General features: G+C 51.1%; 1 protein-coding gene across 1 annotated transcript in view; it reads left to right on the forward strand.

Moving 5' to 3' along the window:
* The window catches only part of IQGAP3 (IQ motif containing GTPase activating protein 3), a 40,371-nt gene extending 18,994 nt beyond the window's left edge, over window positions 1-21,377 (forward strand). Inside the window, exons 14-38 of the mRNA XM_061185899.1 lie at window positions 30-151; window positions 254-417; window positions 1,783-1,873; window positions 2,761-2,928; window positions 3,021-3,160; window positions 3,265-3,435; window positions 6,536-6,619; window positions 6,779-6,850; window positions 6,952-7,021; window positions 9,722-9,930; window positions 10,642-10,794; window positions 11,091-11,254; window positions 11,592-11,816; window positions 12,683-12,823; window positions 14,236-14,320; window positions 14,745-14,977; window positions 15,346-15,478; window positions 15,574-15,676; window positions 16,292-16,418; window positions 17,502-17,589; window positions 18,338-18,550; window positions 19,035-19,201; window positions 19,512-19,613; window positions 20,056-20,164; window positions 20,845-21,377. Coding sequence (XP_061041882.1) covers window positions 30-151; window positions 254-417; window positions 1,783-1,873; window positions 2,761-2,928; window positions 3,021-3,160; window positions 3,265-3,435; window positions 6,536-6,619; window positions 6,779-6,850; window positions 6,952-7,021; window positions 9,722-9,930; window positions 10,642-10,794; window positions 11,091-11,254; window positions 11,592-11,816; window positions 12,683-12,823; window positions 14,236-14,320; window positions 14,745-14,977; window positions 15,346-15,478; window positions 15,574-15,676; window positions 16,292-16,418; window positions 17,502-17,589; window positions 18,338-18,550; window positions 19,035-19,201; window positions 19,512-19,613; window positions 20,056-20,164; window positions 20,845-20,958 — 3,448 coding nt within the window. The 3' untranslated portion in view covers window positions 20,959-21,377. The remainder of the gene's footprint in view (window positions 1-29; window positions 152-253; window positions 418-1,782; window positions 1,874-2,760; window positions 2,929-3,020; window positions 3,161-3,264; window positions 3,436-6,535; window positions 6,620-6,778; window positions 6,851-6,951; window positions 7,022-9,721; window positions 9,931-10,641; window positions 10,795-11,090; window positions 11,255-11,591; window positions 11,817-12,682; window positions 12,824-14,235; window positions 14,321-14,744; window positions 14,978-15,345; window positions 15,479-15,573; window positions 15,677-16,291; window positions 16,419-17,501; window positions 17,590-18,337; window positions 18,551-19,034; window positions 19,202-19,511; window positions 19,614-20,055; window positions 20,165-20,844) is intronic.
* The last annotated feature ends 5,973 nt before the right edge of the window (window positions 21,378-27,350 follow it).

Raw genomic sequence — 27,350 nt, forward strand, 5'->3', positions numbered from 1 at the left:
CCCCTCATTCTCGCTCACCTTGCTGCCAGGTACTTTGATACTCTGGTGAAGCTGCAACAGGTGCGTGGAATGGATGGGGCCTTCCTGAGCTGGAATGATCTTCAGGCCACCGTGAGTCAGGTCAACGCCCAGATCCAGGAAGAGACCAATCGTGAGTGGAGTCCAGGACTGGGGGAAGATGGCCCAATGCGGACAGCCCCATCCCTTAGCCGTAAGTCTGGGCCCTCTGCCCACCTAGATCTCTCTTTCCCAGAGGTCCTTGCGGTCAGCCTCATCAATGAGGCTCTGGAGCAGAACAACCCTGAAAAGACCCTCTCCTCCCTTCTGCTTCCTGCGGCTGGCCTGGACGATGTCAGCCTTCCTGTTGCCCCTCGGTACCATCTCCTCCTCGTGGCGGCCAAAAAGCAGAAGGCCCAGGTGAGGCTTGGGCTGGCTGGGTTGGTCACCAGAGCAGGAAGAATATCCCCTATGGGTAGAGCTGTGCCCAGTATGCACCCTGGGAAAGCCAGTCTGATGGACACTGTCCCTTCTGGGGATGCGAGGCAGTGGGGGTTCTGATCTGGCCTTGGGGGAAGAAGGGCAGAGTTCTGGTTGCCAGCACAGAGCGAATGGTGGGGGCCTTGTGCGTGGGAAGAGCACAGGTCTGGGAGCCAGAAAACCCAGACTGGATTCCCTGCTCTGACACTCAGTGACCATGTGACTTACAGCGATTCCCTAACATCCCTGAGCTCTCCTTATACATCTGTAAAATATTACATGCCCTGGTCCTACCTACCTACTGGAATGAGGGTAAAAACCAAGTGAGTTGAAGAATGTGGCAGGGTTTTAAACCTGTAACATCCAGAGCAGGCAGCAGCGTAGAGAGTGGCTGAGGACAAGGACTCCTGCATCCTTGTCCAGGTTGCATCCAACTCCAGGTTGCATCCTGGCACCTGACCCTGCACGTGTTACTTACCCTCTCTGGGCCTCAGTTCCCTCACCTACAAGCTTGTGATAATAGTGAACTTGTCTCAGAGTTATAGGGTTTAAGTGAGGTAATATGACAGGAGTACTAGCTAAGGTTGATGGAGTTCTAACTCTGTTCCCGAGCATTGTCTTATGTGCTTTGCAAGTTTTAGTTCATAAGAAAGTGCTTTGGAACACTGCCTGGAACACAGTGCTCAATAAAATGTTAGTTTAGAACGTTCACTCTATTAATGAGGAGAGCTGGGAGGGACTAGAGTCTGGGGTTGGGATTGGCTAAAGCAAGGGAGGGAACAAGCCTGACAGCGTGGCAGGCACAGGCTCACTTGACCCGTGGTCACATGCAATCTTCCCACTGCCTTGTGCGGCAGAGGAGCGTGGAGAGGAATGGGAAGGAGAGGGTGGAGGTCAGGGTCAGATGGGCCCAAGAAGCCATAAGTTGAGGCGTAGGGGAATGGGGAGGAGGGGCAGGTAAGTAGGGCCTCCGGCGTGGGCTCTCCCTGGACATGACTGAGGCACAAGGGCAGGGGAGTGAGCTGTTGAGAGGGTGGTGGATGCTGAGGGTTTAAGAGGGTTCTGGGGGTGCTGTGGCCAAGCCGAGTTGGTGCTTGGCCTGAAAGCAGGGTAGGAAAGAACCTTGTGAACTGGCAGCTGTCCAAGGGAGCCACAAGGCCATGCCCACGCAGGGTAGGCAGAGGGGAGTGGAGACTGCTACCCTGTGGCTTCCAATGTGGGCCTGCAGTTTGGCTCCCCTGGGCAGCTGGGCTTGGGGAGACCAGCCTGGGCTCTCATCTTGTCCCATCTCTCTCAATTTACCAGGTGACAGGGGATCCTGGAGCTGTGCTATGGCTGGAAGAGATCCGCCAGGAAGTGGTTAGAGCCAACCAGGACACAAACACAGCTCAGAGGAGTAAATGGGCGGGGGTGGGGGCAGGAGTGGAGGGGAGAGGGGTTGGGGGAGGCGAGGAGATGTGGGCTCGGCGGGATCCTCCCCAGTCACCTCCTTCTCCATTTCAACCTCTTTGGGGAGGCAGGCCAGAATGAGAACAGGGCTGCTGCTTTGACCGTAGGATGGATTTCCTAGCAGTCAGCTGGGCAGGAAATCCTCAGGAGTCGAGAGCCCATAGTCCACCCACTGCCTCCTTCTGTGCCTTCCTGTGTACACTTTCCTCCTGCAATGTGAGCATGTGAAACCATGTGGGGGTCAAAAACCCATCCCATTTTCTACTGGTAGCTTGAGTCTGGGTTCCTACAATCAGCTTTGGTTAGAGAATGTTTAGTCTTGAAGTTGGCGAAGAGGGGTTGGCTTTGAGGAAAACTAGGCAAGGTCAGTACAAATAGACACTGGTGTTATTTCTGGTGTGGGGTGCTGATGGTGTTAGTTTTCAGTGTCTGGAGTCCATCTGTCCATCTGTCTGTGAGTGACTGGAAGGCAGGGACTGCATCAACTCCCCCCACTTCTTGGACTTTATTCTCCTCCTAAAAGACTGTCTTGAGGCTCTCTGACCATATCCTGCCCTGGAGCTTCTGTACAAGCTGACTTTCCTTTTACCAAGCCCCAGCCCAGCCCTACACGGCCTTCCTCCAGGAAGCCTTCCTTGATTGCTACCTTTTCCTCCAAGCACAGCTGCATGCTGCTTCTTTTCATCTGTGTCCATCCTGGGATGTCCTTGTCCCTTCCATCAGGCAGAGTGGTTTTGTGTCCTTCTTCTCTGGATCCCTTCCCAACAGACAGGACAGGGCCTCTGGGAGGGGCTCAGGGAAAGATTGACCACTTCCTCCCAATGCCCCTATTAGTGGCTCTTGGTGTGGCCGCCATCAATCAGGCCATCAAGGAGGGCAAGGCAGCCCAGACAGAACGGGTGTTAAGGAACCCCTCCGTGGGCCTCCGATGGGTGGTTCCTGACTGTGCTGATGGGTACCAGCGAGTCCTGGAAGATGCCATGGCAAAGAAGCGGCGCCCAGGTAGTGGCCTTACCATGCCCCTCCCTTCTCTTCATGCCTCAGCCACCTCTAGCCTCCTCTGAGCCTTCTCTGCTTACTTGGTTTCTGCTTAGGGGATACAGCGCTCTGGGTTCAACATGACATGAAGGATGGTACCGCCTACTACTTCCATCTGCAGACCTTCCAGGGGACCTGGGAGCGACCCCCCGGCTGCCACCTCAACACCTCCCACCTGACTCGGGAGGAGATCCAGGTTGGTGGGCCCCTGCAAAGGAGGGGCCTCATGGATGGGAAGTTTCCTGTGGGAGAGGCTCCCACCCACCAGGACACCAAAGGCTCTCTCTCCTACTTCCGCAGTTGGCCGTCACCAAGATCACCGCTGCCCACGACCGCCAACAGCTCTGGAAGGCCAATGTGGGCTTCATTATCCGGCTCCAGGCCCGCCTCCGCGGCTTCCTGGTTCGGCAGAAGTTTGCTGAACGTTCCCACTTTCTGAGGACCTGGCTCCCAGCAATCATCAAAATCCAGGTAGCAGGCTCTGGCCATCTGAGGCTTCAGGGCCTGGACATATCTGAGCTTCAGGGTTTCCTCCCTACTTACTTTTTGCTGAGTGGAGTTGGGATGATCTTTTGGCCTCTGAACAGTAGTGGTTAAGAGCATGGATTCTGGAGCCCAGACTACTTGGGTTTGAATCCCCGTTCCACCAGGTTAGCTGCATGACCTCAACAAGTTACTTACTCTCTCCCAGTTTCCTCATCTGAAAACTAGGAATCTGGAAATTGTAGCACCCACCTTATAGGGTTGTTCTGAGGTAATATCTAAAGTACATCTAAACAGTACCTGGCAGATAGGCAAGAACATGGTATAAATGCTAGTTACTGTCATCATCATCACCATCCAGAGGGTATGAGAGCTGCTTTTTAGCTTCTCCAGGGGGAGAGTAAAAGATTTAGTGAGACCTCAGTGTATAGACCCCAGGAGGACTTCCTGCCTAGAAAAGGAGTAGTGAAGAGGTGGTGGTGGTTAAACAGAAAAGGGGTGGAATCCCTTAGGGAAAGAACTCTACCTTTTCTCTCCAGCCAGCCTTTCCATTTTTATTCTCCCAACCTGTGGATGGTCCAGTGTGGCCTCTGAGACCAACCCCCAAGTAACTGGGGCACGAGGCCAACTGGGAAGAGAGGCCTCGGGCCCAGGCACTTTACAAGCCAGGAACAGTGGGAGCTGAGCAAACAGAGCTCCTCAGGCAGATGTGACCTGGAGGGCCTCGTGGCAATGTTGGCAGTGTTAAGAGACTTTATTTAATGAACACCTCCAAATGCCCAGTATCTGCGAAGGATGCCACTTGGCACTGGGCAAGGGTGAGAGATGGGTGTGAGAGACACAGGTGAGCGATCACATCTCTCCCATCGCAGGAACTGGAGTACAGTGGATGTGAGATATTGTGATAGTAGGGACGCAGAGATAATACCAGAGAACCCCAAGGGAGACAGAAGCACAGACTGAGACTGGCCAATGGCCCTCGATTATGATCTGGGACATGTGGTGGTCATTGAGAACTCAGGCTTTGGAGTCAAGAGGCTGCAGTTTGCCTCTTGGTGCTACTACTTCTGGGCACCTTACTTAAGCCTCTCCAGCACTCAGTTTCCTCATTCATAATGGTGGTGCTCGCCTCATGTTGATTGTGAGGGTAAAGTAGGAAAATTACATGTAGCACTTAGTGCAGTACGTACCCTATTGGTGGGAGCCATTATGAGACGTTAAATTTCGGGGCACTGGTCCCAGAATTCAAAACAGAACCGTAATAATCAGCATTTAGTGGTCTAAATCATAGGGATTCCTCCCTCCTGAGCACAGCCTGGAATTTCACACCAACTCTAAGGAGCAGAAAAGCCACGCCAACAGCGGGAGAGGGCACAGTGTCGGAAGGCGAGTTTGCTACTGATCCTGGATCTGTGCCGCCTCTGGCCTGGGTCCAGGGAGACAGAGAAAGAGAGAGGGGGCCCAGAGCCCCAGGCTACCTGCTCTCCAGCTAGGGGGAGTGAGACTCAGAAACGAAGCAGCTTGGGTGTGTTGAGACTTTAATCTCTCCTGAGAGGTCTGACCCTGGCCGGGACCCCAGTCAGGGTCCTGAATTCTGACCAATCCAGATTGGGAGGCCTTCTCTTTAAGGAGCAGCCACGTGGGGGTGGGTAGGTGGTAAGAGCAGAGAGGAGACCCCTCTGCCTTTCCCCACAGCAACTGACAACATGTCAGGCAGTACCTGGAGTAGGAGGGGAAGGAGTGCTGAGGAAAGGCACAGACTTGGGGCTTCCTGGCCTCTAGGCTCCAAGATGGACAGCTGCTATCATGGGGCCAAGCTGTCTCTTTTATATCCTTTCCCAACAGAAGGACAGTGTAAGTCTTAGGGGAAAGCCTGGCCAAGAGAGCTGGCTTTAGAAGGGGCTGGGAGGGACAGTTGTCTGAAAGGGGATGCTCTTAACGCACCAAGCCATGGCAATGTCAGCGGCAGAGTGTTCTCCAGGGCCTGAGCTCTCAGGAGATGTTTAACGTGTTCCCTAAAAGATTGGATTTCAGTAGGTAGAGACGGGGCTGAGGTGAGGGTGGGCATAGACAAAGGTTCAGGGGCAGAAGATCATAAGGCATGTTTAGAAGAAAGTGAAATGTCTGAGGTGGTTAAAATCCTTAAGGAAGTAGGGATCAGTAGACAGATAGGAGTGTGGGGTCAGATGGTTGAGAACTTCTGGAAACTTTGGGGCTGGAAGAAACATGGTCTAAGTGGTACTTTAGGAAAATTAATCTCACGCAAGCTTGGGGTGAAAGGGAAGAGGCCCCTAGGAAGGAGACCAAAACAGAAGGGAGCCATGAGATTTGTGTCTTAGGGACCGAAGGGGATGTGATTTATGGAGGAGATGGTCATTTAGACCCTTTGCAGCAGACTAGCAGTGGGGAGGGGCATCAGCCTGACAGCTGAATTACTGGGGGCCTTGGAGGGAAGATTTGCTTAGAGCTGGGGTTCAGAGCTGAATGGTAGAGTTGTAAAGAGGAGGGTTAGTTATGAGAGCATGAATGACCTGCTGTCCAGATGGCCATTGGCAAAGATGGTGGGCACACAGCTCTGTGCCTGCATACACTTTCCACCCGTGCCACCATGTGCCTCTCCAGACCATGGAGTGTGTGACAGAGTGTGGGTAGTCTTTATGTGGGTGGATTAGTATGTTGGGGGGGTTATGGTACATGCTGTGGTGAAGCTGGTGAGTAGATGTATGCTTTATTAATATCTTTTACGCTTTTATCTTAACAGTTGTTTCTATGAGGAGGTGTTGCTTAGCATGAGTGTGTATGTTTGATTGCATGGTGCACGCGTGAGTGTGTGTGTGTGTGTGTGTGTGTGTGGGACCAGGGAGTGTGGCAGAGGGTATGATTGGCTACATGCAGACGTTTGGTCTTCCCCATGAAGTTGGAAGTTCTTTGAGAACAGGGCCAGTTTCCCCTTCCTTCCCCCTCTACTTTCCTGCCTCCCCACACCCCCCGCCCCTTCCCTGGAGATCCCAGGACGAGGCTTTTCCCACAAGCTCGTCAGGCCAACAGGGACCGGCTGGGGTTACCGCTTTTTCCCTTCTGATCTCAGGCTCATTGGCGGGGTTACAGGCAGCGGAAGATTTACCTGGAACGGTTGCAGTATTTAAAAGCAAACACGAATGCTGTAATCAAGGTAGCTATCATGATTTGGGTGGGTTCCTGTCTCTCTTGAAGGACTCTCTGAGAACAGTTTTTAGTCCCCTCACCTCCTATGACCTCTAGAGATGGCTGGATTGGCCTGGAGGGCGGGCCCTGAGCTTGGAGCTCTGAGGCAGTGTGTCTCTGCCCCCAGATCCAGGCTTGGGCCCGGATGTGGGCAGCTCGGAGGCGATACCGGAGGCGTCTGGGCTACTTCCAGAAGAATGTGAGTGTCATCCCACTCTCCCTGTCCCCATATCCAACCTTTATCCATGAGACCAGAGCACAGGCAGCCAGCAACCCTTTTCCCATCTGTGTTCCTGGCAGGTTAACTCCATCGTGAAGATCCAGGCATTTTTCCGAGCCAGGAAAGCCCGGGATGACTACAGGATGTTAGGTAAACTGCCTGGCTTCCCTCCTCTGTCTGTGCACGTGTCTGTCTTTGCGAGTTTCCTGGCTTTCAACAGTTAGCAAGGTAGAAAGTCACATGACCCCACAGCTCACAAACTGGGACCTTAGAGAAGTTGTCTGGCCTTCTTAAGCCTTTTTCTCTCACCAACAGCTGATATCCCCAACCTTGAGCTTGTCTTAGGACCCAGGGTGGGTGGAGGAATGAGGAGATGTGCTCCTGCCTTTGCAGATACCCCAGTTTGATGGGAGGGATAGGAAGGGAGGTCTAGATATCCCTCCTGGGGCCACACAGCGGGTAAGGGGAAGGTACAAGTTGTCTGTGCAGGAATGTGGAACAGAGGTGGTAACAAAAGCCCCCCTGCCCCACCCCAGTAAGAAATAGCCTCATCACAGGAAAAGCCCCTCTAACAAGGTTCTGTCTGTACCTCTGTACCAATCTTAGATTATCTTCCTGTTGCTACCACACAAGCAAAAAAAAACAAAAAGTAAGAAAGAAAAGGATCTTTCTCCTCTCCCTAGAGTTCCAGCCTTCCCCCACTTTGCCCTCTTCCCTGACCCATGATTCCTCCACTTCCCGCCCTCTGTGGCCCAACACACAGGAAGCCAGGCGAGGTACCTGGGGTCCTCTCTGCAGTGCTGGGGAACTTGAGGAGGAGCGCTTGAGGGAGCTCCATCTTCCTGCCCCATGGCTCCCAGTAGTTGGGCATACCTCTAAAGCCTTAAAGAGGTCCTTCTAGGCTGCTCTTGGCTCCTGTTCTTAAAGCCCAGAAACCCAGCCTTGGAGGCCCCCCTCCTTTTGGTGACGTGGACTAGTGGTCTATCTCCAGGTTTGCCTCCGGCCCGTGGGTTTCCGAAGAGGTAGGCCCCTTTCCTTCCTGGGCCTGAGGCCACACCTGTGGGCTTCCAGGTTGAGTACACTGTTCAGGAATCATGTCCTTCACCTCCTTAGTCCATCTTCCCACCCTGTCCTGCCGGCAGGGGTACCACCGGCCCCTCTCTAGCCATCTGCTTCCGGGCAGCTAGCTGCTTTTCCCTCCTTACCTCTCCCCAGCCTGGCCCTTTCTGTTTTTTCTCTTGCTATTACATTAATACCACTGCCCTGACCATCCTTGATCTCTTTTTCTTCTCTTTAGTTTATAGTTTTTCTGGAAGAACTTGTTTTTCCCAGGTCTGTCTCCCAATTTCATTAGCCCCAGCTCCACTCAGGGCACTGCCACTTACTAGCCTTGTGGCCCTAGGCAAGTTACTAAACTTCTGTATTGCCTCCATTTTATCATTTATAAAATGGACATAATGATCAGGTATGGTTGTTGTGAGGATTAAATGAGTTAAGGTGCTATATCTCGTGAATCCAAGATGCCATCAACTGTCTTCCATTGGTTCATCCATTCTTCAATCCTCAAAGATCTGTCTTCCACACAGTAGCCAGATTAGTCCATTAAACCTCGTGATCTTGTCACTCTCCTTCTGAAAACCTGTCAGCGACACCCCATTGCCCTGGGGATAAAGTCCAGTATCCTAAGCACAGCTTCCAAGACTCTTTGATCCAACCTCTCCCTGCACCTCTGACCTCACTGACCCCCAGCCCTGTCCCTCAGCACCTGCGCCCTCCGCACTGTGTTACAGACATGATGGACTTCTAGCACTTCCTAAAACAGCCAAGTGCACTCCCTCTCACCTCCTTTTCACAGACATCAGGTTGGGTCTCACCTCCTCCCGGAAGCCTTTCTTTACTCCGCAGGTGGCCTTTGGTGGCCCGCTTTCACTTTCCCAAAGGTCCCCATGCTTGCCCCTCTCAGAGCACTAACCAGACTGTAGTGAATTGTGGTTTATTTGTCTGCTTCCCTTACTGGACTGCCTTTAAGGACCAGGCCTACTTTTGTTTATCCTCCAAATCTGACTCCTTCATTTCTTACTAGCTGTGTAACCTAGGGCAACTTACTTACCCTTTCTGTGCCGGAGTGATTTCCTCAGTAAGTTACAGTGTGCTGACCTCACAGGGTTGTTTTAAGTATGTTAAAGCACTTAGAACAGTTTCTGTTCCATAGTGAACATTATATGTCTTAGTTGATATTTTGTTGTTATTCCCGGTAGCTTAGCTCATAGGCTTCTCTTTGCTCAAATATCATTCCAAAAGAGATTCAGGAGAATCCATCTAACTCTGACCTCCCTATATTATAAAATCCATTGAACATTCCTTCTATCTGTGCTCCCCCGATGCAGACACTCCTGACGGAGGAGGGTTGTGTGAGGGTCAGGCAGGGCTGAATGGAGGCTGACAGGTGGAAGTGAACTTGGGATGAAGGATGAGTAAGTTGGCCCAGCAGGAGTGGGGAGTGAATCAGAATAGGGGGGCCTAAACGGATCATCAGAGGATGCTAGGGCTCTGACTTTGGTGTGGGAGGTCACCGAGATAGGCCCAGGTTGGGGGTAAATCCAGGCAGGGGAAGGACAGCTCTTGTGTCATCCCTAGTTATAAGATAAGGAGCTCAGGGACAGGACTGGCTGGGAGGCTGCCCACTGCCCTCCAACTGCAGGCAGAACTAATTAGAAAAGGACTGGGGTTGGGGACCTGCTAGCCTCCAGCAGAATGGACACTGAGGGAGGGATTACTGGGGAAGGGGGCTGGCGAGGAAGCCTCTAGTGAAGGCATGTTTAATCCCGGCACCTCTTCCCTTCCCGCCAGTCCGCGCGCCCCATCCCCCTCTCAGCGTGGTACGCAGATTTGCCCACCTCTTGAATCAAAGCCACCAGGACATCTTGGCTGAGGCAGAGCTGCTGAAGCTCCAGGAAGAGGTGGTCAGGAAGATCCGGTCCAATCAGCAGCTGGAGCAGGACCTCAATCTCATGGACATCAAGATTGGCCTGCTGGTGAAGAATCGGATCACCCTGCAGGTGAGGGGCCCACTGGCCCACCCTTCTCCCAAATCTAGCTGCCTCTGGAGAGGTGATGCTGGCCATTCTCTGGTTGCTAATCAAATATTTTTTAAAGGTCTGGATTTTATCACATGGCTCAGGTCCTTGTACAGTGGTCCTCTGCCCTTCTAGTAATTTGTTGGGGCACATGATATAGCAGAAAGAACACTGGACATAAAATTGGAATGGCTGGCTCTGCTGATTCCTAGTGATGGGACTGCGGGCTGGTTGTTTAACCTCTAGGTCTGTTTCCTCATTAGTAAAGTGGGAATAATGAGAGTGCCTACCTCACCAGGCCAAATGTAAAAATAGATATGAAAGCTCCTTAAACTGTAAATTACCATACAAATATGCAGTGACGGGGTGGAAGTGATATAGTGATATCTCCACCTCAAATCTGTACAACAGTCTAATAAGAAATAATAGCAGAAACGAATAGACATGGTGCCTCAGTCTGGTAACCCACTTCTCTTTGGGGACTCACCCTGTGACAGCAGAGGTGCCAGATGGAGTCTCGGGGCAGTAGGAGGCCCTTTCTCACCCTAGAACTATTTATCTCCCTTGGCTCATTCCTTGAATACCTTGAACAGCAGAAAGCCCTGGCTCTTCAAGGCACTGATTCTAGACCATATGTTCTGTGCTCTGTGCTGGCCTGGGTTGGTTGTATCACACGCTCCCCCGCCCCTGCAGGAAGTGGTCTCCCACTGCAAGAAGCTGACCAAGAAGAATAAGGAACAGCTGTCAGATATGATGGTTCTAGACAAGCAGAAGGGATTAAAGTCGCTGAGCAAAGAGAAACGGCAGAAACTAGAAGCTTACCAACACCTCTTCTACCTGCTCCAGGTGAGCAGAGGACTTTGGAAGGAGATATCTCCACTATCTCCTGAGGGTCTGGGACCTTGAGGCCTTCATGTCTGTGCCTTTACCTGCAAGTAAGGTGTTCTTTCCTACAATCCTAATGCCTTGTACCCAGGGAAAGAGACTACCTCTGTTCATTTGTCTGGAATGTTCCCAGTACCCCCCAGAAAGTGTGACAGTGTTCTCTATTCCAAGTTCCAATCAGCACAAGCCTTTCTTTATCTGATCACTAGTCCTCAAGGTGCATTATCCGCTATTCCTATCTCCCCCATTGCGTACAGACTCAACCCATCTACCTGGCCAAGCTGATCTTTCAGATGCCACAGAACAAAACCACCAAGTTCATGGAATCAGTGATTTTCAGTCTATACAACTATGCCTCCAACCGCCGAGAGGCCTATCTCCTGCTCCAGTTGTTCAAGACAGCACTCCAGGAGGAAATCAAGTAGGTTTTCCAGATGCAAAGGAATGGGAAGAGAATGGGTGAAGAGATGCCACTATTGGCTCCTTTACAAGGTGACAATTTATTGAGGTTTGAAGGTAGAAATGGAATCAGAAGACCTCTTTTCTCTGCCTCCCATGGAGACAAGCCATCTCCTGGGACAGCGTGCAGGGAGGACATGCGCTGACATGTTAGCACAAAGGCCGAGACAGAGGTAACAAGACATTCCTTAACAGGAGGGATAGCAGAGCAGGCTTTAAAGAGCCAAAAATCTCAAAAGGAAAAGCAGCTATTTTACACAGAGGCAGGAGACCAGTTTCAATTACCTCTTGACCCATAGGTCGAAGGTGGAGCAGCCCCAGGACATGGTGACAGGCAACCCAACGGTGGTGAGGCTGGTGGTGAGATTCTATCGTAACGGGAGGGGGCAGAGTGCCCTGCGGGAGATCCTGGGCAAGGTGATCCAGGATGTGCTGGAGGACAAGATGCTCAGCATCCACACAGACCCTGTCCACCTCTACAAGAGCTGGATCAACCAGACCGAGGCCCAGACAGGGCAGCGCAGGTGAGCAGACGGGCAGAGGGAGAGCTCTCTTTGATCAGCTCAGTCTGGGGCCTCACTGGGGAAGCTTGAGTGTGCTTTGAAGGTGGCATATAAATGAGCATGCTGATTTATGCAAATATGACACCAGCCCTATTGGATGAAATATGGTAGCCTTTAGACCCCCTCTGGTAATTAACATGGAACTGCTGTAAATGACACCAGACCTGGTGCGCTTAACATAGAATGAGCACAGATGAATATGCAAATGTGTTTAATTGCCATGTCAGTGCTTGCAAATGATATGTCAGATTTACTGGGAGTTGGGATATGGACTCCTTATTGATAGGAGTATAGTTGAATATTCAAATTTATAGATGAATAGGCAAATGAGATAGTGGGAGAAATAAGTTGGCCTTATAGATTGGAGGCATTAACTCAGATGCATAGGTACTAGGGAAATGGAGCTGCTGAGGAGAGTAGGCAGCGCTGGTGGCTTCTCTGGGTGGCACGCAGGCAAATAGGATGGGGGTACTGCAAGGCCTGGCCCAGCCTTCCCCACCACCACAACTACCAAAGATATGCAGGGTGCCCCTGGTCTCCTCTGGTTCCCCTTAGGATCTTTCCACAGACTCCAGGTCCTCCATTTCCTCCTACACTCTTCCACCTCCCCCTGGGTGCTCCATCTCTTTCTTCTTCCACCCACATCACTCTAGTCCTCTCCGAGTCCTTTCTCTTATTCTGGCCTAATCCCCTTAAGCATATGCTGGGCTGCCCTCAGCGTGTATGTATGAGATCTTGTTGTTAGATGAATTTAGGGGGTAGAGCCTCAGGGAGGGGAGGCCATGGGAGGGGCTTCTGGCTGATACCTTGTCTCTCTCTGCCCATAGCCACCTCCCCTATGACATCACCCCAGAGCAGGCCTTGAGCCACCCCGAGATCCAGAGACGACTGGACATCTCCCTCCGCAACCTCCTTGCCATGACCGATAAGTTCCTTGCAGCCATCATCTCATCTGTGGACCAAATTCCGTATGTGCACCAGCCGCACACCAGCCTAGCCACAGGATCTCAAGAGGGCCAGGCCACGATGGGGAGAGCAGAGCAATACTGAAGGATGGAAGCAGGAAGGGAAACTGGTCTCGAGGTGCTCAAGGGCTTCAGGAGATGGGTGGAGAATGCCCAAAGCCCCGGCTAGAGACTTGCGCTGGCATACAGCACGCAGGTCTGTGTGGGCAGTCAGGACATCACTGGGCCAGAGAAGGGAACCTCAAGTGATTATGGGGACATATTATTGTCTGAGTGTAAATGGTGGACAATATAAAACTCTTCAGTCCACAAACTCAAAAATATGAAAACTTCAAACCAGTAAACACTTGATAAAAGTCTTTTCCTTTCTTAAAATATAGTCAATAATTATTTTTTGAAAAACAGATGATTGAAGACGGTGAGAAGGTGGGCCTCATCTAGATCATCACTCAGCCAACCAGCCTTTCTGGGGCTCAGTGGTGCACGGGGCAAGGTGGGGATGCTGCAGAGGGGAGCCCACAGAGTTCAGTACCCTGCTCCCCAAACCTGGAGGACTGGATTAAGGATTTAAAATTAGGATTCAGAAAAGGTTGTCCTAGGACTAATAAAGGAAAGTACACAGTGAGCTGTAAACTTCTGTCCCTGACACCCTAGGAGGTGGAAATAGCTTTTAAAGGTATTTAATTAAATTTGTAGGTGGCACACCCATAATAGGAATAATAATTAAGTCTAGCATGTTTGAATAGCACTCTACCATTACTTTCACAGACATAATTTCACTTGATCCTCATAAAAACCCTATGAGATAGAGAGGACAAGAATGAACATTCCCATTTTTCAGATGAGGGAACAAACTTATAAGGGGAGCAAAACAGCCTAAGCTGACATCTCTGGTTAGTGGTGGAATCAGGACTGGATGCTTCTACTCCAGTTCATTGTGCCCTCGGCCCCTGCCTCTAGCCCAGACCAGGCCCTTCATAGATGCTCTGTGATAACAGCCTCAGAGCCTCCCAGGCTGTCCTGGGATGGGATTCTGGCTGTGGGTGTCAGACACCTAAGGTACAGGCTAAAGGTGCCTCTGTGGGGAATGCGGGATGAATATTGGGATCTGGGGTGTTTCCCAGGGGAGACTAAAGGGGACCAAAGAAGAGGCTCTCAGGCCAGGCTGGAGGCTGCGTGAGAGCTTAGTGGCTGACTGGGCCCTGGTCCTGGGTGCTGACATAAGGGCAGGAGGGAGGGACAAGGCCCAGAGATGTTTGGAGGAAGGCAGCAGGGAGCTGGCTGTGGATAGGGGAGGGCCAGTGCTTGAGCTCAGCTCTGGGGTGGCTGAGCCCGGGGAAGGAGAGGCAGGCACTCAGGCCCTCACTCTGGGGTGGGTGGGCAGGGCCATAGCGCACCTATTGCTTTGCCCCCAGGTATGGGATGCGATATGTGGCCAAGGTCCTGAAGACAACTCTGGCAGAGAAGTTCCCCGACGCCACAGAGAATGAGGTCTATAAGGCAAGTGTTGTCTCCCATCCCCCACCTCTTGCGCTCTCCTTTGCCCCGATGGTGCCTGTGAACCCCCAGACTGACACAAAAGGACAGAAAGCCCTATGCTGTAAAAATCCAAGAAGGAAAATATTCTCCACCCTGTCAATTGAGCCTGGCTCACCAGCAGGGCTCAGGTAGCAGATGGAAAGACACCCAGGACATAAGTTAACAGTGGCCAACCCTGGACTTGTCAGATCTGGGTTCCAGTCCCAGCTATTGCTCAAGCTTGCTGCGTGACCTTGAGCAAGTTCCCGGCCTGCTCTGGGTCTGTTCACTCTTCTGTACAATAACGGGGTTGACCCAGGTGGTCCTTCCAGCCAGGTGAGCTGGGAGAGCGGGGCTGGGGCTGTGGAGGCGGACCCCAGGTGCTTCTACAATCCTGTGCCCTCAGGTCGTAGGGAACCTCCTGTACTACCGCTTCCTGAACCCGGCTATAGTGGCCCCCGACGCCTTCGACATTGTGGCCATGGCAGCAGGCGGCGCCCTGGCCACCCCCCAGCGCCACGCCCTGGGGGCTGTGGCTCAACTCCTGCAGCACGCTGCAGCTGGCAAGGCCTTCTCCAGGGAGAGCCAGCACCTACGGGTCTTGAATGACTATCTGGAGGAGACACACCTCAAGTTCAGGTCTTGGGTCCTGGCATCCTATTCCTCCCTGTCCCCGCCTCCTTTTCCCATCTTCTTTCACGTACCACTTCCCCTCTCAACTCCATGAGGAGGGGAGGCATAGAGGTGAAGAGTATGGTTAGTGGGTTGGAGGATAGATTGTTGGAAGGACTCCCCAGTGGAGAGAAAAGAGGACTATTGAAGGAAGTTGGCTTGAGGGGACCACTGGGAGAGAAGGTAGAGCAGCACAGAAGGGCCGGAGCCGAGACTGGAGAGTCAGAGTTGGCTTGAGCAGTCACTGGAGAGGGCCAGCGGAAGGCTGATGGGAACAGAAATGTGGCGGGTGCCGGCCCGCCCCACCCTCTCACATGATCTTCCTCTGGAGGTAGGAGGTTCATCTGCCGAGCCTGCCACGTGCCAGAGCCAGAAGAGCGCTTTGCGATGGATGAGTACTCAGACATGGTGGCTCTGGCCAAACCTGTGGTGTACATCACCGTGGGGGAGCTGGTCAACACGCACAGGGTGAGGGGCGGCAACCTGGGGGCACTGGGTAGGTGGGCTGGTCCTGGAAGGCCTGGTTCAAACTCTGCATCTCTTTTTCTCCCTCCATCCTATAGCTGTTGCTAGAACACCAGGACTGGATCGCCCCTGATCACTGCGACCCCCTGCACGAGCTCCTGGAGGACCTTGGGGAGCTGCCCACCGTCCCTGACCTCATCGGTGCGTGCCATCCTTGACAGCTGGGGTGGGCGGCGGGGGCCTTCAGGCAGGGGCGGGCAGTCAGGTGAGAAGGGCATGGGAACGTGCCCCCTCAAGTTTTTGTTCAGTTGGGGACGTGTGCCAGGAAGATGGTTACACGCTTTCCCACTCTCCCTCTGGTCCTGGGATGGACAGACTGATATGGAGAAAGTGGACAGACAGTAGGGGACCCCGTACCATCATGTAAATGGCCAGTTAAATCATGCGAGAGAGCCGTGGAGGGATACGGCCTGTCTTGGGTCTTAAAATGTGTCTCTGATGAGAGGGGATTTCAGGAGCTGTGGAATGGAAGGAAGCTGGCTTACAGGGGTGGAAGGGCAGGGTGGAGGTGGTGACAGATGGGAGACAGCCGGGAGCTCCAGGCTTGGGGAGGCACAGCCCCAGTAATGCAAGGGTGAGCTCTGTGGGTAACGGCCCTTCTGCTGGTGCTCAGGGCTGAGGGTACAGGGTGGTGCCGCAGGGCAGTGTGGGAAAGCTTCCTGGAAGAGGGGCTCATGGAGCAGTGTATTTATTTACCATGGCCCCATCTGTGCGTGTATAAGTGTGCTAGCCTCTCTCCTTCCTCACCTGCCTCAGGGGAGAACGTAGCTGCGGATGGGAATGTGGATCTGAGCAAGCTAGAAGTGTCCCTGACACTGACCAACAAGTTTGAAGGGCTAGAGACAGATGCTGACGACACCAATGCCCGGAGCCTGCTTCTGAGGTGAGAGAGCAGCCTCAGCCCCCTGAACCTCCCCAGGCCAGTAAGATGGCTACTCTGGAGTGGCCATCCCACCTTCTTCCTGGGCTCTCTTATCCTTCAGAAAGTTCTCCTTGAAGCCTAACTGGCCTTCCCCTTGCTGCAGTCTCAGCTGTTTTCCTTCTGGCAGCCTCAGCTTTTTGCTCTGTCTTGTGGCTGAAGGCAAAGGAATAGTTAGGACATTGGCAACACGGTTGTTTGCATATTGTTGTGCTCTTTACCAAATGCTTTCTTATACATCATTTAACCTAAGGGACAAACGGTGAGGTAGATAGATGATGGTTTCCCTGCCTTCCAGTGGAGGAAAGAAACTTGGATTAAGTGACTTGCCTAAAGTCCCACAGCCAGTCGGTGGAGGAGCTCGTGTTCTAATTCCCTGTCCTTACGAGTGATGGTCAGGAGATGGGCATGGAACTTTTCATCCCCAGTTCTGCAAAAGTGAGGGAGGACCCCCAGCAGGCCTGGGCTGGTCATCCAGGCAGAAGAGGAGCCAGGTTGCCACTTTGATCCCCCTGCCAGCAAGGCAGCCCCTCTGCTCACCCATTTACCTGGTAAACCAGTGAGCTGGGTGTTCAGCTCTGTCCTGCCATCAAAGCCCTTACAGTGGGGCGAGGCTAGGGGTGAGCACACATCAGAGAGCCACCAAGAGGGAGGTGGGTGTCAGGTGCGTGAGAGCTCAGAGGGACACCTAAGTAGGGAAAGGTCTCACAGAGGAGGAAGTGTGTCCTTCAGCCAAAGGACTCAAAGGAAGACCATTTGTGGGAGGCATTGTAGGCAGAGGACACAGAGGTGTAAGAGAGCACAGTGTGTTCGGAACCATGGTAGTTCTGCATCACAGACCCATCAACCCACCTCCTGGGTCTTCCTCCTGGTTATGTTCTCCTCACAACACCTATCCCCATCGCACCCTCTCTCCTTACCACCCGAGCATCCCTGGCAGCCATGATGCAGGGCAAGGTCCACTTACTCTCAGCTCCCTAGCCAGCCCCATGTCCAGACCCTCCCCCTGTCCCTCACCTCTCCCCCATTGCTCCCCTCCTCCTGCAGCACCAAGCAGATGCTGGCTGACATCATGCAGTTCCACTCTGGGGATTCCCTCAAGGAGATCCTGTCCCTCTCAGCCTCCAGAGAGCAGGTGAGCGGCAGGCTGGCCCACGGGTACTGTCTCGTTCGCCCCCCACCAGCATGGCTGATGCCTTTCCCGTGCAGACACCTGTGCTCACCAGTAATGCGAGCTCTGGGGGTCTGAGGCCTTTGCCCTTGGCCCCCAGAGACCCTCAGGCTGCAGAGTGCCAAGACTCCACCTCCCTCCCTACTCCCCACTGAAATAAGAGTGAGCCGTGCAGGGAGCCCAGCCCCTGCTGTCAGTGCTAGGAGTTGCGGGGTGTGCAGAGAGGCAGTCTGGGCAGGCTCCCTTGAAGAGCACCGAAGGGCTGGTGCTCAGCGTAGGGAGTGGGCTGCTTGAGGGCCTGGAGGCAGGAGAGGGTGGTGAGTGGTGGGTGGCCAGGGGCAAGTTGGGCCAGCTGGAGTACAGACTCAGCCAGGGGCTTCCCAGAGAACAGGGGGGGACAACCAGTAGAGGCCTGTCCCAAAACACAAGACAGAAGGAGGGAGAGAACCCCAGATACCCTGGAGCCATAACAAAGCTCCGTTGTTGGGAAGTCGCAGCCACTGTCTACCGGAATCCTTTATGCTGTACTCCTAGTGGGTCCCCCTTGGCCACTCTTCCTCTTAAGTGACCCACGAGGCCCTTCAGCATCTGTGAGGTTATATACTTTGATGTTCTTCACAAGCCACCTCACCCCGCCCCTCCCCCTCTGGACCCATGGCTTGGGGGCAGGATGGTAGGGCCTGCTAGACCCCTCAGCATCTCTGCCCCCCAGGAAGCAGCCCACAAGCGGCTGATGTGCCGACGCCAGGCCTGTGAAGCCCAGACCCCAGAGTCGCTGCGACGACACCGCTCACTGACAGCCCACTCCCTCCTGCCATTGGCAGAGAAGCAACGGCGTGTCCTGCGGAACCTGTGCCGACTCGAGGGCCTGGGTTTGGTCAGCGCCAGCGACGGCTACCAGGGGCTGGTAGACGAACTGGCCAAGGTAACGGCCTGGGCCTGGAGGGAGTGGGAGGGCGAGAAAGAGAGAGAGAGAGGGAGTGAGAGTGTGTGTGTGCATGCATGTCCATAGTGCTGGCACCTCAAGGGCAGGCCTCTCCCCGGTGAGTGCCTACCCAAAATTGTCACCAGCCAGGGGAAGGCAAGCGATCTCCAAGGGTCCTTTTTGAAGGAAAGGTCTCAAAATTAGTCAGGAAAGGGAGTATTCTTGAAACTGTCTTTCACTAAAAAACAAGGAGCCATGGAACAGTTACTCCTCAATGGGGGAGAGGCCCTGGAAACGTCCTTCACGGGTTTGGGATAGGGTCCTTGAGATTGCCCTCCTCCTAGGGAGAACAACCTTGGAATCTTCCTCTTCCTGCTCTTCCTGACGATCCTTACAGTGAGTTGTTCTTGGGCCTGAATCAGACCCTGAGGCTCTCCTGCCAGGAAGGGTCAACTCACCCCTCCCCTGGTGCCCCCAACCACAGGACATCCGCAACCAGCGCAGGCACCGGCAGCGGCGGAAGGCAGAGCTGGTGAAGCTCCAGGCCACGTTCCAGGCCCTGAGCACTAAGACCACCTTTTATGAGGAGCAGGGCGACTACTACAGCCAGTACATCCGGGCCTGCCTGGACCACCTGGCCCCCAGCTCCAAGTAGGTGCTCCCTTCCTACACTTTGAAGCTTACCTGTGACCTCTCCTCCTGCTCATGTCGACCTTTGCCCCACTCTTTACCAGCTTTGATAGGGACATCTCACCCCAGAACAGCATGGTCCCTTCCTGACTCTGGTCTTTGAGTTTCACTCGCAAAGTCTTGGGTTCAAGTGCAACCCCCTCCTTCGTCTTCCACCAGTGAGAAGTCTTCCTCGGGGTCTAATTTCCTTCCTACCAGCCACAGAGAGAACTAGTGTCTTTGGTGTTGAAAGGTTTGTTAGATGAATTCTCTGGGGCCTTTTCTTCATCAGGAGTTCTGGGAAAGGGAAGAAGCAGCCATCTCTCCATTACACTGCTGCCCAGCTCCTGGAGAAGGGTGTCCTGGTGGAAATTGAAGATCTTCCCACCTCTCAGTATGTGTCTTTGGAGGGCAGAATGTCAGACCTTTCCCATGTCCTAACCTGGGGGTGGGGCTCTGGGCTGGGCATCAGGTGGGAGGGAAGGAGATGCATGGTCCCTGCCTTGAAGGAGCTGCTAGAACAATGGGGAAGACACGACATTTCCAGACAGAGAGTTAAGGGCAGTGGGTGTGGTCTGGCACAGTTCTAGACACCCCAAGGCAGAAGATGCTGGGAAAGTGTCCTGCAGGAGAGAACAGTTGATTAGGGCTGGGCAGAGAAAAGAGCTGACGTGTGAGCAGAGGTAAAAGTGGGAGGAGAAAGAGAGCGATAGAGGCGAAGCCTGGCTCTGGGTGACTCACAGCCCTGCCTGGGATGAGCAGCAGTGGGTGGAAGAGTGCGGCTCTGGCCCAGGAAAGAGGCACTGGGGCCCTGTTTTGAATCCTGTTCTTGATAGCTTCAGAAATGTGATCTTTGACATCACCCCTGGAGATGAGGCAGGAAAGTTCGAAGTAAATGCCAGGTTCCTGGGTGTGGACATGGAGCGATTTCAGCTTCACTATCAGGTGAGGGGACACTCCCATGAGCCCTCAAGACACCCGATGGCCTTTCGGTGCTAGCCTAAAGATGGCAGCCTGGCCTGGCTTCCCTGGGCCGCGGATGACATCAGCTCTGTTCCCCACCCAATCCATGTCGTCTGTTCCTGAAGAGAAGGGTGATGGTCTGTGTAGCCCAAGCCTCTCTGTCCCCGTGCCCTGACACAGACCCCACTGCCAAGCATCAGGAGAGTGGAGTGGGCTGGTGATGTCAGAGCAGGATTAATATTTGAAGCCCTATCACATGTCAGGGACTTTACACATTACCTCATTTAATCCTCTCCGAAGCTCTCAAGCATTATCCCTATTTTATAGGCTCTGAGACTAAAAGGTTAAGAAGCCGGCCTAAGTCATAAGCCGGTGTTCAGGGAAGCAGTGATTTTAAATCCAAATCTTTTTGCTCTGCTGTTTTGTCTTTTAAATGATTTCAAGCCCTGGCTCTGCTTGAATTGACATTTGGTCAAGTCACTGTACCTGTCTCTTGGCCTTGGTTTCCTCATCTGTGAAGGGGGTTTCAATGCCCACTTCAGTGGCCAGTGCCACTGGATGACTGTGTAAGGCTCCAAGATGTTAGTGTTTTATAGACTAGCTGTATGGGCCACCGTGAGAAACCCTCAAACTTGCCTCCCTGCCCCTTCCCTCCCTCCTAGGACCTCCTGCAGCTCCAGTACGAGGGTGTGGCTGTCATGAAACTCTTCAACAAGGCCAAGGTCAATGTCAACCTTCTCATCTTCCTCCTCAACAAGAAATTCTTGCGGAAGTGACAGAGGCAGTGGGTACTACCCAAGCCTTTCTTACCTCGCTGGATGCTTTTCTTAACACTAATGCACTATTCCACTTCCCTGCAGACACCCAGAGCTCAGGACTGGGCAGGGCTCAAGGAGTCTCACCCTTTCCCCAGCTGGGGGTAGTTTGTCTACCTGGCCACAGGCAGGGACTCTAATTGGCTCAAGCGAGCCCTGTCTCTGAGTCTGGCTGTGTGGCTTTGAAGTCCCAGAACCCCACGGTTTTCCAGCCAGATGGTAGGGAATGAACCTGGGGCCTCTGCGCTTTGACCTGAGAAAGCTATTGCTCTCGCGTCCGCTGCTGCCCTCCCAATACCGTGAGCACTGCCCCAGCAGCCTGATTTCCTGCTGCCTCCCTTCTCTTCGCAGACCCCAAAGCCAGGGCTAGGCTCCCTGTCCCCACTCCCACTTCATCAGCAGTGTGTGTTCCTGCCCTGCTAAAGCCCAGGCCACTCTGCTGCTGTGATGCCTCACACCCTCCAGCCCGTCACCCTCACACCGGGTGGGCAGCGCTCGTGAATGCCCACGTGGCATTGTGACACGGTCGTCGTCCAAGGCGGCCTAGGCAAGATGACCCTCCGTTAACCTCAAATCTCATTCCCTTGTTTACAGTCTGTTTTACATGCGGGTCACTAGGCTATTTATTCTCTCCTACCCCTATACTCTGTGCAGCCTTAATCATGGCTTTCTTTTTGAGCTCAGAGAAAGAGTTCCCATTTCCCTGTTCAAACTAATATTCGTGCCAATCTTTTATACCTTGTATATAAAGTCACCTTGGGTCACTCGTGTTTAAGATCTCATTACTTCAGCTTCATACGGTACAAAGAGCAGTCTTCCCCTTTTCTCTCTCACCCTCAGGATTCTTGCACCTTAGAGCTGACTCTTCTAGGCAGTTTCCATAGATCTGCCGTCTTGTCTCTGCCACTGTCTCTCTCTTGTCCCCACATCTACCCAGCTTCCTGTCCCTGTGGCCCTTCTGATTTCATTTTAATAAAAGCAGCTGTTACCCCCACATCTGTTGTTAACCCCTTATTTCACTTCCTGCAGAGCAGGCCTCCAAGTTCTGGGACAGATGTTCCCTGGTGAGCTGGGGAGTCCTTCCTGCAGCCTCCCCCAGCCTCCTGCCTGCCTCGGCTGTGGGCCCACTCTGCCTGCCTGAGCTCATCAATGCTTAATGAGATGTGGCGTTTATTCCTCTCTTCCCTCCCCCAGGGGACAGAGGGTAGGCAGGAATGCTTAGGTTTCGATTCTGCTTTTATCGGCCACTCTGAAGACTAAAGCCAAGAGGAGGAGAAACCAGTCCGGCTTCTACTCCACCCATTTTGCACACATTTGCAGCAAATTCTTTTCCTGAGCCTTGGGTGATGACACCAAAGGTGCTTGAGCCGCAGCTCCTTAGTATCGTGGGTTCTACACTCTGATCAAAATCCCATGTCCATGAGGAAAGCCGCCCTCCTTTCCTCCCAGGTTTCAGGAAGCACAGAGGGGAGTCTGGAGGAGGGGACAGTCTATACAGATACCTGTCCTGACATCTGAACTCCCAAGCAGCTCCTATTGGGCGGGCGCACACAAGTTTGCCCGGTGCAGCCCATCTCCCTGCACTCTGTTCCATTCTGTCACTCAGGATCTGTCTTGCTGTCACATTCAATCTCAGTCACATCCTCTCTCCCCTTAACATGTCACAGCAAAGACTTCAAGTACCGCCTCGCTCTGGGTGACAGTGACACGTACCAGTGGATCCGAGTTTCTACACATGATCAGTCATCATTAAAAGTCTCACACTCACCAAATGGCTCCAACACTATCCCACTGTGGTGCCCCCCCCCACAATCACATGATCTCAGCTGCAGGCACCACATGTAGAAAAGTCACAACAGCTACTGTTATTGCTGGGATATTTACATACACTTACTCCTCACAACAACTCTACAAAGGTAAGCAATCACCATTTTTGTATAACAGATGATGAAACTGTGATTCAGAGGATTAGATAACTACCCAATGCTACACAGCTGGTAAGGGGCAAAAAGTCTTTAAACTCAGGCCCATCCGCTCAGATTATATTCCCTTGCATTTTTCTCTTCTCTGAAGCATTTCCACTTCCTTCACCCCACACTCTCATGCCACTCTCTTCTTCCAGGCTCACCCGACTCGACCCTAGTGATGGTCCCTGATGAGCTTCAGTTCATCAAGTCTTTTCCTAACTGTTGATGCCCAATCTGAGATACAGACACTTAGCTCCAATGGTTGGGGCTATATACCAGTGCAACCTCTTCGGAGGACAATTTGGCAACATCAGAAATATAAGTGCGGGGTGCCAGGACAATGCAATGGGGGAAAGAGTAGTCTTTTCAACAAATGGTGCTGGGACAACTGGATATCCACATACAAAAGAATGAAGTCGGACCCCTACCTCACACCATAAACAAAAATTAAAACAGATCATAAACCTAGACATAAGAGCTAAAACTATAAAACTCTTAGAAGAAGCACAGATATAAATTTTCATGACTTTGGATTAAGCAATGGTTTCTTTAGACACTGAAAGCACAAGCCACAAAAGAAAAAGTATGGATAGATAAATTGAACTTCATCAAAATTCAAAACTGTGCTTCAAAGGACACTTTCAAGAAAATAAAAAGACAACCCACAAAATGGGAGACGCTATTTTCAAACCATATATCTGACAAGGGATTTATATCTACAATGTATAAAGAACTCTTACGGGACTTCCCTGGTGGCACAGTGGTTAAGAATCCGCCTGCCAATGCAGGGGACACGTTTGAGCCCTGGTCTGGGAAGATCCCACATGCCGCAGAGCAACTAAGCCCGTGGGCCACAACTACTGAAGCCCGCATGCCTAGAGCCCGTGCTCCGCAACGAGAGAAGCCACCACAATGAGAAGCCCATGCACCGCAACAAAGAGTAGCCCCCACTTGCCCTAACTAGAGAAAGTCGGTGCACGCGGCAACAAAAACCCAACACAGAGAGGGAAGGAGAGAGGGAGGGAGAGGGAGGGAGAGAGGGAGAGAGAGGGAGGAAGGGAGGGAGGGAGAGAGGGAGGGAGGGAGGGAGGAAGAAATTTTTTAAAAAAACAACTCTTACAACTCAAAAATAAAAAGCCCAACTAAATGGGCAAAGAATTTGAAAAGCCATTTCTCCAAAGAAGATATACAGATGGCTAATAAGCACATGAAATGATGCTCAACATCATTAGTCATTAACAAAATGCAAGTCAAAATCATGAGATACCACTTCACTCCCGCTAGGATGGCTAAAGTAAAATAGGTAATAACAAGTGGTGAGGATGTGGAGAAACTACAAGTCATATATTGCTAAGGAGCTTGTAAAATAGTGGAGCCACTTTGCAAAACAAGTTGGCAGTTCCTCAAAATTTTAAACATAGAGTTACCATATGAGCCAGCAATTTCACTCCTAGGTATATACCCAAGAAAATTGAAAGCATATGTCCACACAAAAATCTGTACATAAATGTTCATAGCATCATGATTCATAGTAGCCAAAAAGTGGAAGTAATCCAAATGTTCATCAACTGATGAATAGATAAACAAAAGGTGATATATCCATACAATGGAATATTATTCAGTCATCAAAATGAAGTACTGATATATGCTACGACGTGGAAGAACCTTGAAAACATTATGCTAAGTGAAAGCCAAATACAAAAGGTCATATATTGTATGATTTCATTTATATGAAATGTCCGGAACAGAAAGTAGATTAGTGGTTGCCAGGGCCTGGGGAAAGGGGAGAATGGAAAGTGGCTGCTCATGGATATGGGGTTTCTTTGGGGGATGTTGAAAATATTAATTAAATAGTGGTGATGGCTGCACAACTCTGTGAATATAGTAAAAAACCACCTGATTGTACAACTTAAAAGGGTGAATTTTATGGTATGTGAATTATATTTATTTTTTTTAATGTAAGCATACATACCCAGTAAGGAGTTTTTCCTGTGGAGACACCTGGATAAGGGAGCAAAGAGCTCTGGAGTGTTTGTTGCAGTATTATTTGTAACGGTGATGATCTTAGAAGGGCAGCCACACAATGGTACATTATGCAGCCAACAGAAATGATGAGCTAGATCTGAGTGCAATGATGTGAAAAGCTGTCAATGGTACATGTTGTTTGGAAAGATACACAAGAAATGTGGCAGTGGTCACCTTTGGGGAGGAGGAAGTATCTTTCTGTGCTGTTCTTACAGTGAGCTTATACTAGTCCTATGAAAAGGAAAGCCAACGCACGCTATGGCTCTAGAACTGAGGTGTGAACATCATGGAGGAGTGGCGTGTCCCTTGTTCTACAGCAGTGCTGCTGGGATTAGGCACCACAAGCTGTTCCTGGTCCGCTACTGGGACACATGCCGAAATTGAGAGCAAGCATTTAGAAACTCACAGCCAGCAGTTTTACCCCTGAATCTAATAAAAGATTGAGTTTATATTTTATAAGTCTTTTCATTTCATTTTTCTAATAACTAGTTTTTATTGTATTTCACGAAAATATCAGTCCATAACAGATGGGAAATTTTAAGATGTCACCCTTCATTACAGACAGTTTGAGAAGAACTGTTCTACAGGGAATACTTTTAGTCATGTGACATAAGAATGCATCAGCAGGGACTTCCCTGGTGGCGCAGTGGTTAAGAATCCGCCTGCCAATGCAGGGGACATGGGTTTGAGACCCGGTCCGGGAAGATCCCATATGCCGCGGAGCAACTAAGCCCGTGCACCACAACTACTGAGCCTGTGCTCTAGAGCCTGCAAGCCACAACTACTGAAGCCTGCGCGCCACAACTGCTGAAGCCTGTGCACCTAGAGCCCGTGCTCCACAGCAAGAGAAGCCACAGCAATGAGAAGCCTGCGCACCGCAACGAAGAGTAGCCCCCGCTCACCACAACTAGAGAAAGCCCGTGTGCAGCAACAAAGACCAGTGCAGCCAAAAATAAATAAATAAATAAATTTATTAAAAAAAAAAAAAAAGAATCCGCCTGCCAATGCAGGGGACACGGGTTCGAGCCCTGGTCCAGGAAGAGCCCACATGCTGTGGAGCAACTAAGCCTGTGCACCATAACTACTGAGCCTGCACTCTAGAGCCCATGAGCCACAACTACTGAGCCTGTGCACCACAACTACTGAAGCCCGCATGCCTAGAGCCTGTGCTCCACAGCAAGAGAAGCCACCGCAATGAGAAGACCACACACCGCAACAGAGTAGTTCTCGCTCGCCGCAACTAGAGAAAGCCCGCATACAGTAAGGGAGACCCAACGCAGCTAAAAATAAATAAATAACTTTATTAAAAAAAAAAAAAAAAAGAATGCATTAGCACTGGGGTTTCTGGGGGGTGTTTAAAAACATTTATTTATTTATTTATTTGGTTGCTCCGGGTCTTAGTTGTGGCAGGCCGGCTCCTCAGTTGCTGCTTGTGGGCTCCTTAGTTGTGGCATGCGAACTCTTAGTTGCAGCATGCATGTGGGATCTAATACGCTGAGCAGGGATCAAACCCAGTCCCCCTGCATTGGGAGCCCAGAGTCTTAAGCACTGAGTCACCAGGGAAGTCCCACATTGGTACTGTTGAATTAAACCAGAGGGACTGAATGGAGTAGCTGAGATCACACTATACATGCAATTTTAGAGTCTGCTTTATTCATTTAGCTGTGAAAAACATTCTCTATGTCTTAAAAATTTCTTCAAAAACATTATTAATGTCTATAAATAGCCCATATAGTTCATGTGTTTAACATTCCCATAATATTGGACAGTTTTCCATTTTCATTAATTTATATAATTCTGCAATGGATATCTCTGGGTATAAGATCTTTATTTACATTTCTAATTATCTCCTTAGAATACTAGGACAGAAATTACTAGATCAAAGAGCATGAAATTTTAAAAAATTAGGTTTTTCCAGATTATAATACATATTCATTGTAGAAAATTTAGAAAATATTTAAAAAGCAAAAAAAGGTTAAAATAATTCATGATACCATCACCAAATGATAGCTACTTGTAACATTTTGATGTATTTTCTTCTAATCATATTTGTAATTAGAATCACACTATGCATCTTATTTTGTAACCTGCTTTTTCCATTTAATACTGTAAACAATTCACCATATTAAATGGGATATACTATAATTTACTTAATCCATCCACTGTAAAATAACCATCTATACTTAATCCATCCACTATAAAATAACCATCTAGAGGGTTAAGTTTTGATATATAGAAGAATGTTATGTTGCAAATCCCTTGTAGGGGGCTCTGTTGGCATTGTTCTCTCTGGGTCTTTTTTTTTTTTTTGGCCAAGCCATGCGGCAAGCGGGATCTTAGTACCCTGACCAGGGATCGAAC

Source organism: Eubalaena glacialis, chromosome 3 (assembly GCF_028564815.1).
Source record: "Eubalaena glacialis isolate mEubGla1 chromosome 3, mEubGla1.1.hap2.+ XY, whole genome shotgun sequence".
NCBI classification, from domain to species: Eukaryota; Metazoa; Chordata; class Mammalia; order Artiodactyla; family Balaenidae; genus Eubalaena; species Eubalaena glacialis.